Source organism: Cyprinodon variegatus, unplaced genomic scaffold, assembly GCF_000732505.1.
Source record: "Cyprinodon variegatus isolate N-32 unplaced genomic scaffold, C_variegatus-1.0 Scaffold757, whole genome shotgun sequence".
NCBI lineage: Eukaryota > Metazoa > Chordata > Actinopteri > Cyprinodontiformes > Cyprinodontidae > Cyprinodon > Cyprinodon variegatus.
In genome coordinates this window covers 81,206-93,742 of record NW_015151210.1, presented here as the reverse complement: position 1 = coordinate 93,742, position 12,537 = coordinate 81,206, and the positions used below count along the sequence as shown (strand labels likewise).

At 40.5% G+C, this 12,537-nt stretch overlaps 1 protein-coding gene across 1 annotated transcript in view; it reads right to left on the bottom strand.

Moving 5' to 3' along the window:
• trim45 (tripartite motif containing 45) overlaps positions 1-10,394 on the bottom strand; it is a 12,929-nt gene extending 2,535 nt beyond the window's left edge. Inside the window, exons 1-5 of the mRNA XM_015395741.1 lie at positions 9,882-10,394; positions 8,082-8,370; positions 7,394-7,539; positions 6,791-7,107; positions 568-697 (exon numbers count right to left, since the gene is read on the bottom strand). Of these exons, the coding sequence (XP_015251227.1) occupies positions 568-697; positions 6,791-7,107; positions 7,394-7,539; positions 8,082-8,370; positions 9,882-10,342 (1,343 nt within the window). The 5' untranslated portion in view covers positions 10,343-10,394. The remainder of the gene's footprint in view (positions 1-567; positions 698-6,790; positions 7,108-7,393; positions 7,540-8,081; positions 8,371-9,881) is intronic.
• Between the last annotated feature and the right edge of the window lie 2,143 nt (positions 10,395-12,537).

The window sequence follows — 12,537 nt, the reverse complement described above, 5'->3', positions numbered from 1 at the left end:
TTACAAAAAAAAGTATGAAACTGAAAAGTGCACAGAATTATTCAATCACACAGTGTTCAGAAAGTGCATTGTCCTCTATTCTGCACTTTAGATGAATGACTGCTTAGGTGCCACTGGTGGTGGCACTGTATCGATGCTTTTAAAAACGAGTATTGTATCCGGATACAATGTTTCAGTATTAATTCTTTTTTGAGTATCGATACTTTTGACAACCCTACAATCAACTGGTTTTCCTCAGATAGAAAACTTTGAATTAATTTGACTGTATGATCTGGTTCAACTGTAAAGTGCCTTGAGATGACTTGTGTTGTGAATTAGCGCTATAGAAATAAACTGAATTGAATTGAATTATAGATGTAATTAGGGCTGGATCTCATGATTATTTTGCAAATCGATTGATCTGTTGATTATTTTTTTGATTAATCAGATTGCCAAATGTTCCTTAAAAAAGATGTTTTACTAAATTCATTCAAGTGAAGCTAAAACTTTTCCACTTGCTCCAGGGCGGTCGGACAGTGTTTCGGCTGGCTAGCTTGAACCAGCAAAGGCAGAGAAAGGATTACTCACCAGTTTTTCTTCTCTTTGTGGACGATGCTGACCAGGACCAGTTCTCCTCCTCGGCTCAGCTGCTCTCCACCGGAGTCTCGACACACCAGAGTGAATTGTCCCCTCTGGCCCTCCGTTCCCTGCTGCAGACCTGGAACCAGCAAAACATGACTGTGGAGCATTGAGAAAAGCACCAACCTTAAACAGAGATTAAAATGTTAATATTTTGACCAAGGATGTTAAAAACAGACACAAGACTATTTTAGAATATGCCCTTAAGGCTACCTTCACACAGTAGGGCTAGATGCTTAATCAAAATATTTTTTCTTTTTAACTTTGCCTTTTATTCTACTGTTAAAATATGACAATACCAGATTTCAGTCTGAGCGGTTCAGGACATCAGAGAAGGAGAATGTAGACGCTCCACAGTAACGTACCGTTTATAGTAGTAAGACTGTCACTAGAGGTGTTCAAAGAAGTTTGGATTTAAAAAAAACAAACAAACAGAAAACTAAAGGGGGAAGCACTTGTGTCTCTGTGTTATCAAACCCTTTATTGATGGGAGCCAATAGTATCATCACCACATTGTACTTTTTTGAAAGGTGAAAAGAGCAGAACTGGGACCTTTGGACTCCCGTAAAAATTAGGGATGCACGATATTGGGATTTTGGCCGATATCCGATATGCCGATATTTTAAAACTCATGTAGCCGATAACCGATATCGATACTGATGTTAAAGCTGGACAAAAATAGTCATTGAAAATAGCAGTTTTGTTATCCATTTCTGACACTTTGAAAAATAATATACTCAAATATATTTTCATATGCTGATATCAAATTGATTTTTAAAAACGCGGTATCGATCTATTTTACTTTCAAAATCTCGTGAAATTTCATCGTTCTGGTACAAACTCTCGAGATATTTTGCAAATTCTTGTGAGATTTTGTTAGTAAAATAGATCGATACCGCGTCAATATATCAACATATAAAAATATGGCAAAATTTCGTGAATTTTGGGGGATTTCATAGCATAACGATGACATATAGCAATATTTCATTAGTAAAAGAGATTGATATGGTGTTTTTAAATGGCAATATATCAGCATATGAAGATATTGTGATATTTTAATGTATCAATATTTTTTCCCTCATCTTTAGAAGTTTTTAAGTTTGTAAAAAAGAAGTTTTTGAGGAAGAAGAAGAAGTAGAATTTTTTTTTTTTTTTTAGACTTCAGAAACTCAGAAGCTGATCAAATATCGGGTTAAATATTGGTGGGGGGGCGATGTCCGATATTCAGTTTTAAGGCCGATACAGGCCGATACCGATAGGGGGCCGATTATATCGTGCATCCCTAGTAAAAATGATAGATATTAATTGCATATTGATAAAAGGATGGATTTCTCCTTCTATTTTATACCCAAATGACTGTAAATTTAACAAGGTTATTTTTGTTGAAGAAACCAATTTCCTTCTTTCTCATAAAAATCATAATAATCTACAAAATCTTGTCAATAACGAGTTTAAATGTAAAAACTTTCCCCTATTTTTTAGTGAAATAGAATCAGGAAAAATATTTGGGATATAAAAACTGAGTTTAATAGCAGAACTACTGAGAATGTACTAAATACCTGTGAATATTTCTTAATGAGTCTTTGTATTTTAAAACATAAATTGAGTATTATAATGGTAAACTTTTTAAATATGTTGGTTTATTTTATAATTTATAAAACCATCTTATTCTTAAAGCTCCTTTAATTTTCTACAGGTCTCTATTTTAATTTCTGTAATGTAGTATGGGGTAACACGTATCCTAATCACCTTGAGAAACTAAAGCTTCTGAAAAAGAAAGGCATATAAGTAAAAACACATGCGAATGATAATGCTCCCTCTGACACACCCAGACTTTAAAGTTCACTGAGGGAAATGGCTGATATAAAGAATGCATTATGCAGAGTGAAGTATACAGACTGAATCCTGGATTTCCAGCTCATTTCAGTATTTTTTCCATCTCATAAACCAAACACAAAGTGGAAATCCCTACTAAGTGGGAAAAAGTGGAAGCTGAATTGCACTAGCTTTAGTGCAGCATGTTGAGGAATCAGACTAAAAAAAAACTATTAAAGATTCTCAGTCTCTTAATCTATTTAACAACATCTCAAGATGAGTTTATTGCACAGTTTGCGCCGATATAAACCCCAAAGGCTGAGCTTCATGCAGTGCTGGTTTAGGAAGATCGAGCATTCGCTGTACTTTTTTTTACCCTTTATAGGACGGTTTTCCAGTTGTGTGACAATTTTTGATTGGGTGAACTTTCAGCCTGATCGTGCTGCGTATAGCGTACAGCAGGTAACAAGGGGCGATCAGCGCCTCCCAATCAGGAATCGTGAGGCCATGAGAAGATCAAACATGTTTGAAATCTAGTCGGCCTTGTAAGGTCGCATCTGAGCGTCGCGCCGCACAGTGTGAGAACATACATAGTGAGCTGTGAACTTTTACACCCTGAAGTTTCGCCGCACAGTTTGAGCTGAAGCTGCGAGCAACGATTGAAAATATCGCAGAGTGGATGCCCAGCTTAAGGCCCTGTAAATACTAATAAAGGATTCTTATAAATCAGCATTTAATATGATTTTAATGTGTAATTTCTACTGAAGAACTAATAGCATTCTTTATCAACAGGTTGGGAGTTTAGGTTGTTGGGTGGTTTTTTTAGGTGTTTGATTTCTTTTTATGTTGCTTTGTAGTATGATATAAGTAAAGGGCTCCCAGATTACACGCTGTAAAGGAGGCCATTTTGAAAACTGTTGATCGCTAACTGTACTATGTAAATATTTAAAAACATGTGTTTGTAAATGAATCAAGCGCCTGCTCTGTAGGTTGCCACCTGTTGCTTATTGAACCAATAAGGAAGGTGAAATGTCGAATATTTTCATTGAAATCCCTCAGGATATATCTGAACACATTGCTGTCACATTATTTGCCACTAAAACAAATCGTCTAACAGCCATTATATCTAACCTCAGCAAGTACAGGTTTCTTTGTTAAACGAATAACGGATTTTATTCCTTGTTTCTTGATTAAGCATTAAAACTCAGTATTAATTGGACTGGATAAAATAACAGATTATTTCACAGTCCTTCTTCTTAATGTTCTTTAAAAACCTGACTTTGCTGTCGTTTCTTCTGCACAAATATATCAGCCAATGATCTTCATGACACTGAATGTTTCATATGACCTGATGCCTCTGCATGTGCATGTGCCTGCAGTATTTATGTGTAAACACTCACTAAGCTGTTTGCCTGAAGGCTTGATGACTCTTTTATAGTTTCAAAGGAATTCCTGCCTCTGAGCCAAAGAGCCAACAAGAAAACAAAAGTCTTAAAATAGTAAAAAGAAAAACATGTCTGCATTGTAGCTTCTACTCCTCCCCTGAAGAGGCTCTGGAGCTACATTAGGCAAAAAAATCTTTGGCTAAGCCAAATCTAAATTGTGACGCCAGACAACAGTTTTCCTCTTAAATCTTCTCGATTATTACCACCCATTCTTCCTTTCGGCTGACTGATGCTAAAAAGGGGGGGGGGGGGGGCTGACATATCAGCTTAGAAATTAGTATAAAAATCTGTCTAGATGTGGTTGTGGTATCGGGTTAAGGAGGAGAGCAGAGACACGCTTTTAGCAATCCATGTGGAAGATGGAGAAATTAAAGGGGTCCTAGAATGGTTCTATAGGGTATTTGGTGCTGGTCCTAAAGGTCCCTTAATAGGGTATGTAACATTGGTTGGGCTGAAAATGGCATATTTGCTGTTCTATGAGCCCTAATGCAAGCCTGGCTAAAAGCCCCAGAATGAAATGACAGGTTTTCTTCTTTTTATGGTGCTCATGAATATTTAGATGAGCTGTGCGCTGATTAGTTGGTTTACAACGAGCAAAGCTGCTGAGCAAAGACGCATCATAGCAACAAGGACTCATTCACTGAAACATCAAACTGTTGATATGGTAGGGTGACCAAACAGCAATTTAAAAATCGTCCGGGATATTGGTTGACTACATTGCAGCATGTAGTTAAAACACACACGCGCATTCAAACCGAGCCGTCAGCTCCAGGGCTGGTCCGGGAACCCGGCAGAAGGGGGGAGGGAGCCAGCTGGGGACAGAGTGACCGAACCCCGTATGGTGGCAGCCTGAACACAGGCAGCCCCCTGCTTCCCCTCGCTGGCCCCCAGCCCCCCTCCTCTGGCTGAGGACGGGCGGCTCATGGCTCTTTGCTGAGGTCTGGTCCTGTCAGCAGCCCAGCACAGCTATGAACAGCTTAGCGACAGAATCTTTCTTACAGCTTGCGGTTGTGATGGCCTTACAGTCGGAACAGGCCCTCGTTTCAGTAAAAGAAGTTTATTAAATCCTACTTTGAACTGAAAGATTTTGAAAACTGTCTTCGGTAAAATGCTGAGAGCAACAGCTGAGCGTCAAACAACAATAATCCATGCCTGTCGAGTCTTCGGATCCTTGGGAAGACTTTGAAATTTTCCCCTTTCTCCGTGCAGCCTGGAACACTGCATTTACGCCTCTGGTTCAGGCTCATTTTCAATAGAGAAACTGCCTGCTTTGTAATTCTTGGAGAAGTAAACCCAACTGTAGGCTAAACAGCTAAACTGGTGTCTTACATCTTCCTTCTATTCATGTTCTTGGGCCAGTGAACCAGTGGGCTGGTCTGGATGTCAATTTCATGGCGTGACAAAAGTACAGGCCAGAACCAAATAAGGCAACATCCCCGAATTGACATAAACTCAGGGCTTTGTTGGAATTCACCCGTTTTATGGTGGAAGTTTAGAATTGTGATATTTGCAGAGAAAGGAGGTTTCAATGGGTTTGAACTTCTCTGTACGTCCTTTTCACCCACTGAACTATCGTTATTCATCTATGATAATGGAAACTGGGTTTTGCATTCTATGAACCCTTTAATGTTGACAAAGGGTGGAGGAGGGAATGCTCTTAAGCCCCTTGAAGGATTGCTGAGTCTTTCATCACCCTCTTTTAGCGCCAGCTCATATACTGACCAGCAGCTGAAGCCTCTCCCCGCTCTGGTGCATCTCTGCCGGGATTCTCGCCATCTCCCCTTACCTTAAGCTCCATGGAAAGCAGCCGTAAACCTGACGTGACTCCTGGACTCCCTGAACTGAGAGAATCTCTGGAAGATCTGCTGGACCAGGGGATGCTGGCTGCTTTCAGAAGTGAAGCACCATGACTTGCTTTTTTAGATGAAGGTGATGTTGAGGTGAAACCAGCAACCAGTGGATTAGCCGGCATTGTGGAGCATTTCGCCAGTTACACAAAATCACCCACTGTGCAAATTTATAGTGAAATGACATGAAACTGGCAATATTTTGGCTGTTTTATTGAAAGAATGTGGAAAATCTTAAGCCCGTGCTAAGATGCTGCCTTGGACACAGTCTATAACCAAACACCTTCGTAAATACTAATACAATTAAAGCTTTTTCCCCAACTAAAACATAAGAAAACAATGCTATGTTATCTTCCTACAGCAGGCTTGAAGGCTGATTTGTTTGTTGCTGACTTGCAATAATTTTACTGACAAGATGTGGTAAATTAAACTGTCAGTTTTCTATGCATCAGGGTTGATCAGGGAAAATGCGTCATAAATGACGTAATTCATTGTAGAGCTGTTAAAATCATGCTGAATTTCTCCAGGCTTTGCTTACACCCATGTAGGTGGAGCAATCTTACGGTTGGCGTCACATTGTTGCTGTAAGGTTTCCTGAAAGTCATGGCTAAAATCAGTCCCGTATGGTAAGAATTATTTTCTTGAATTTGTCACCGGTATCTATTTCTTTATTTCTTTTGTGGTGCGTTTCTGTTACTCAGTCTATACCTTAACATTTTCTTAGCTTTCTAGAAGAGATACATTAATGAGACAATAAACATGTTTTAAAAACTGTTTTTCTGGAATGTCTTGATGAATTTAGCAGATTTCTTACATGAACTCAACCTTTTTTGCCTCCTTTTCCCTTTTCTGGCCTGAATAAACCAGAATGTCATGTGGTTCTGGATCTCAGTTCAATTAAGTTTATTTTCTATTGATATTGATTGAGCATCTATCGGGATATTTATTGCTAATGTTTTATTACTCAGCCCTACATGTACACAGCTTCCTTCCAACTTTTATCCTTCAAAGGAATTTGAAGCAACCACTAACAATGTAAGGCAGACATCTTTTTTGGTTGATTACCTTCCCCTTCGATGGTGCACCTGCTGACGTCCACCGTCCTCGAGTTGATCACACCCACCACTGGGTAGCCTTCCACCTCTCCCGCCGGCTCCCTGGGCAGGAAGCAAATACTGCTGCCGTCGTCAGGGGCCACCGCTGCCAGGTGGGGGTCGAATCCACTCTCAGCCAGAGTGGTCAATCTTTTTAGAGTCACGCCTTTGGTGCTGAGGATCTCAGCGTCAGATCCACAGCTCAGGAGCCGCTCTGCAAACTCCACACTCCCTCTGACGTCCAGGAGAGCCTGCTGCAGCTGCGCCCTCTGCAGGTGGAGGTGGTTTCTGCAGGAAAGAGGCATTGGGAAACCAAACAGCAGGCAGCAGTGAGACTTTACTAATTTATTCAGGAGGAAAAACACATCAGTCCAACTTTAGAATATGTGTTAAACTGTTAATTAAAACAGGAAAAGAAAAAAAAGATAAATCAATTATGATGTCAGCGTTTCACTGTCGGTTAATGCTGGACTTTTACAATAAGTAACCTTTAATTATTCAATTTAGTTTATCTACATGGCTTCAATTCACAACACATCATCTGAAGCACTTTACAGCATTAATAGGGTCCTACCTGCGCTGCACCCTGAGCTCCTCTAGGCGGCGCAGCAGGGACAAGCAGTGAGCCTCCACGGCACTGGCGTAGCCTCGTGCAAAAGCTCGAATTTCATTGGCCGTTGCATCTATTCGAACCTGCAGATTTTCTTGGGAAATATCGACCTGCAGGAGAATCAGAAAGGCGAAAGTTTAATTTACAGCAATAACAATATTTTTAATCAGGCCTATCGTATTTGTTCCTCGACACATTTTCCACGTTAACTAAATGAAGCTAAGGATTAATGAAATAATGAAAGTTTATTTGTTTTTTTAATTTACAGACAATTAGTGGCCAGTTTTAAAAAACCTTTACATTAAGAAAAGGGCCTAAATGTTTTAATTTTTAGTAGTAGTAGTAGTTCATTGTTATATTTTCACAATACTGACTGAATTAAAAATAACATGGTTTCTTACACATAATTAAACAAGACACATTTAGAAGATGTAACAAAAAAGGAACCACTAGAAAACTGAATTAAAAAAGATGAATACATTTTTATTTGAAAGGTACAGAGCAGTAAAACTGTAATTTAAAGACAGGGTATGTTGCTCTGATAAGCGGTCAGGCATTTTGCCACACCTTACCTGTTTACATCCCTACTTCAAACTGAATTATGTTTCAAGATTGAAATCTAACAGGAATCTAAAGATGGATCTTTTTGAACCTTTTGCAGCGACTCCTCCAGTCTCTGCAGGCGAGGTCGAAGCTGCACGCTGACCAGCTCCCGGATCCGGTCACCATGGTGGTCAATGATGTCACCTGTTGGACAGCAGCGATGGTCCCGATGCAGCGTGGCCGCGCACTCCAGACATACGGACAGGTCGCAGGTTTGGCAGAAGAGCCTCAGCTCTTGTCCAGGGTGAAGGGAGCAGAGGACGGGGCGGCAGAGACGACCTCGAGCCTTTAGCTCCTCCACGGCCTGAAGAGAATGAGACGCTGTCCGCTTCTGCCGCCTTCAGGGAAAACAGACAAATTCCTGATCAGGTTAAACCATGGAGGGAATTCTGTTTCATTATTGCCAGCAAAGTTTTATTAATAGCAATTTGAGAAAAAAAATACAATAGTTTAAACAATGTTTTTTACTTGCATTTTTACAGATTTTCTATTATATTTTTTCAGCTTTTGTTTTTTCACATTGATTGTTATTATCACAATCATTCTTAAATTGTGTTTTGTGTTTGATTATATTCTCTTTCCTTCTGGCTCTCCTCTGGAGTTAGAAACAAAGATGCATTTCTATTGGTCTGCATGGTTGTTATGCTGCTGTCACACCTTAACGATTTAGCCAGCGTATGCCGACGAACAGCATACGCTGGCAAAAACACTAGCATACATTGGATAAGTTATGGATATGTTTTTTATAAGTTAAGAGCACACTGAAGCACACTTCCACACTGAAATACAACAAGAAATTTTGAGCATCAGAGACGTATGTCAGCGTCTGCTCATACGTGGGCCATTGGTTACAGGTAAGTTATCTGATTGTTGACATACGTTAAGTTTAAGTTACTCATAAGTCGTGTTGTGCATAACTTGTTTCTGACTTACAGCTAGTGTATAATGGTGTATTGGCAGCGTTTTGGTATAAAAGGGGGTTCACATGAGGAAACCGTCAGTTCTCCTCCAGACTTCACGTTCCACAAGAGATGCAGGATTCTGCAAGGCTGAGACGGGAATACATAATAGCTCCAACATCAGCATGATGTCAGCATCAATTTGACCTTTTGGTGTGGCAGTAAAGAGCAGCTAGGTTAATACAGTGAATATAAAGTTTAGAGAAATATTCTTGTGCTTTTTATGCAGGCCGGGCGCCTCCATTGCTGCTCTCCTCAGGACACTGGCTAATGACATTTCATGGGCATCACATGCCCATGTGTCACCAAGTGACACCACCCCTGTCTGCTGGAGACAATGTGGTCAACAAAGTGCAAATAATCGCCATGTCTTTTGGGATTGCCCAAACTTTCAAGGTTTTTGGTCAGAAATGCACAACTCATTACAAGACATTTTCAGAGAGGACTTGCCACTGGACTCTAAGACAGTATCTGGGATGTGTTCCTCAAGACTGGCTGAAAGTGGACAAATACTTAATGAACATCTTTTTGGTGACCAGGAAAAAACCTATCATGAGGAAAGCCCAATACTTGGCCGTGGACACACATTGTGATGGAAATATATAAGATGGAACAAATAACCACCTATTTTAACCAAATATGTATATATATATATATATATATATATATATATATATATATATATATATATATATATATATATGACTAGTTTTTTCTTTATGTATGTTGTTCTCCTCTTCCCTGGAAAAAAATCAGTAAAATATAAATAAATAGAAAAAATATATATATAAATAAAAATAAAAGTGCAAAAAACAATGGGTGATGTTAGTGTGAGTTTAAAGTATTAGGAACTAAATCTTTGTTGGCTTGGATCAGAAGCTGTGGTTTACCTGTGCGCCTGGCAGCAGAACCCGCACAGCTTCACGCAGCAGACCTCACAGCGGCTCTCCGCGCTGCCTTCCCCGCACAGGTCGCAGGCCAGCGGGCCGTCGCTCACCAGGGTCTCCAGGAAGACTTCATCCAGGGCCAGGTGGTCCGTGCTGAGCCCAGCCGGTCCTGCCTCAGGGATATCCACCTCGGTATCACACTGAGGGCAGAGAACGGTGACCGACACTCGCTCCCCCCCGGTCCTAGCGCCGCCGTCCTCCTGGCCATTTCTGAAGCCCCGAGGCGCCGAGAACGGCCCCAGCTGCTCGATACAGTCGGAGCAGAAGGTGTGCAGGCAGGGCAGGATTTTAGGATCACGGTACAGCCGTTTGCACAGATTACAGACTGCTCTGGGGTTTACCGGAGCTAATCTGGTTTCCGGGTCGGAGCCCACAGTGGGCTCTCCTCCCACTGAATGGGACATTGTTGCTTTTAGAAAAGTTGTTCCAGAATCAGAGTAAAACTTACCTACTTAGAGAAAACTCATCCCTATATGTTCAAGTTGTGTCGCTAAATCCCTGTTTTCTTACCAGAGGATTTCAAATTTACCGTAACTAACTTTTCTACCTAATTAAATCCCAGTTTTCCTCGGTGAAGTGGGCTGCATTCAAAGCTGCCTGGGACATTTGACACCTCACTGCTGACAGACCAATGGCAGACAACCCTTGACTCCCCCTGACTATTCGGGGTGGTCCAGAAACTTTCCAGGAATCTTTAAAGCCAAAGTTGGACATTATTCCCTAAACACAAACCACATAGATGACATACTTAAAGCAGTGCAGAAAACCACCTGTTGGTTTTCCTGTTTTTTTTCCTGTTGGATTAATGGAAGTAGTTATCAAACCTGTTCTAAAAAAGGAGAACTATAAGTGCAAACACACCTTAAAGCAGGCGTCTTCAACGTTTTCCAAGCCAAGGACCCCCAAACTGATGGTGAGATGGAGCGGGGACCCCCCAATTATATATATTGTATGAAATTGTGTTATATCAAACATAGTCACTCTATTACAGATGGAGGAATGTAATGAAAGTAATTTCTCCCTGGGATTATTAAAGTATTTCTGATTATGAGTCCTGGTTGATGGTACAGGTGTTGTGAATGAAACGGTGCCCAGCTTGAAAGAGCTCCTGTGTGTCGCTGAATGTGAGCATTGATGACTGAAAGACATCATCTGCCTCCATTTATCTGTTTACTACAGTGTGTTGAATTCATGTTAATGTGTATTTTAAGACATTCCAATTACTGTAGTGGAAAAAATTGTAGGAGGGAATATAAAAAAAGTCTAATCAACCGACTCCCATGCAGTACTTCCATGGACCCCCTAGGGATCGCGGACCCCCTGTTGAAGAGCTCCTTCATATTCAGAATACAAACTTCTGAAAGTACTTTAAGTATGAAATTATTGGATACTTTCAATAAATAAATATTTTTAATTAAGAGTAATTTCACGGAGGCGTCCATGTTTGTCAAAGAACACTACTGCCACCTACCGGTTTGTGACGTCACGGTGCAGTTGAGCAAGTCCCAGTGCTGTATGTGGTGTTTGTCACAACGCGCTATTATCCATGATTGCGATGACCACTGCACTATGTGAAGCAGAGAGTACAGATGAATGACGTGTTTTTTCTCTGGCCAGAAGTTTGATGGTAAATCCTCTTTCTTCAAGTTGGCAATCCAACGATGAACCAGTCCGTGGAGGATCATGAATTGGAAAGGTAAAATAACTCATTTTTTTCCCACTTTTACTGGAACATCCAACTGCCGTGCACCTGGGCATTGTCAGTTTAACTATAGCTCTCGCGAATGTCAATGGTGAAGTCCAATGGAAATCTTAGTAAATAATTGTTGTTAATTGCAGATGTGTCAAGTAGTTCCCATTGATTTTGCTTGTAAAGTAGGGAGAATGGCGCTAGGGCCCCAGGGATGTCAAACTGGTTCCAGAAAGGGCCGTGTGGCTGCAGGTTTTCTTTCCAACCAAGCAATAGCACACCAGACTCCAGTCCTCTCATTAGGTCATCGTGTTCAGATTGGACTCACTTGATGAGATGACTGGAGTCTGGTGTGCTATTGTTTGGTTGGAAAGAAAACCTGCAGCCACACGGCCCTTTCTGGAACCAGTTTGACACCCCTGCGCTAGGCTTACCGCACCGTGACGTCACTGCTGGAAGATGTCAGGAGTTGGGTGTTACTATATTTGGAAAAAAATGGCCGCTCCCGGACTCATATTGTTTATTTTTTTACTGATTAAAGCTAAAATCATTAGATCACCACGTACATATTAGTTTTAGGTATAAATATTGCCCCATTAGTTATTCTTTGCCGACCGGACTTCTCCTTTAAAGTATTACACTACTTATCAATTTCATAGTGGCTTGCACTAGGTGTTATCCAGAGGTATCAGAGTAAATGGTGCTGATAACTTTAGTGAATCTTTGTAAAATTCTGTATGACCTCTTTCAATCGTTAAATGAAGTGTAAAGAATAATCTTTAAATGTCACAGAAAAGTCAACGGCTTTTTTAATTTAATTTTGGGTCAGATGGGGTTGGAAAGGTCCAAATATAAAAACATCACAAAAACATTACCTTCCTTTTTGTTAATGTCTGTGCCCCTCCCCCA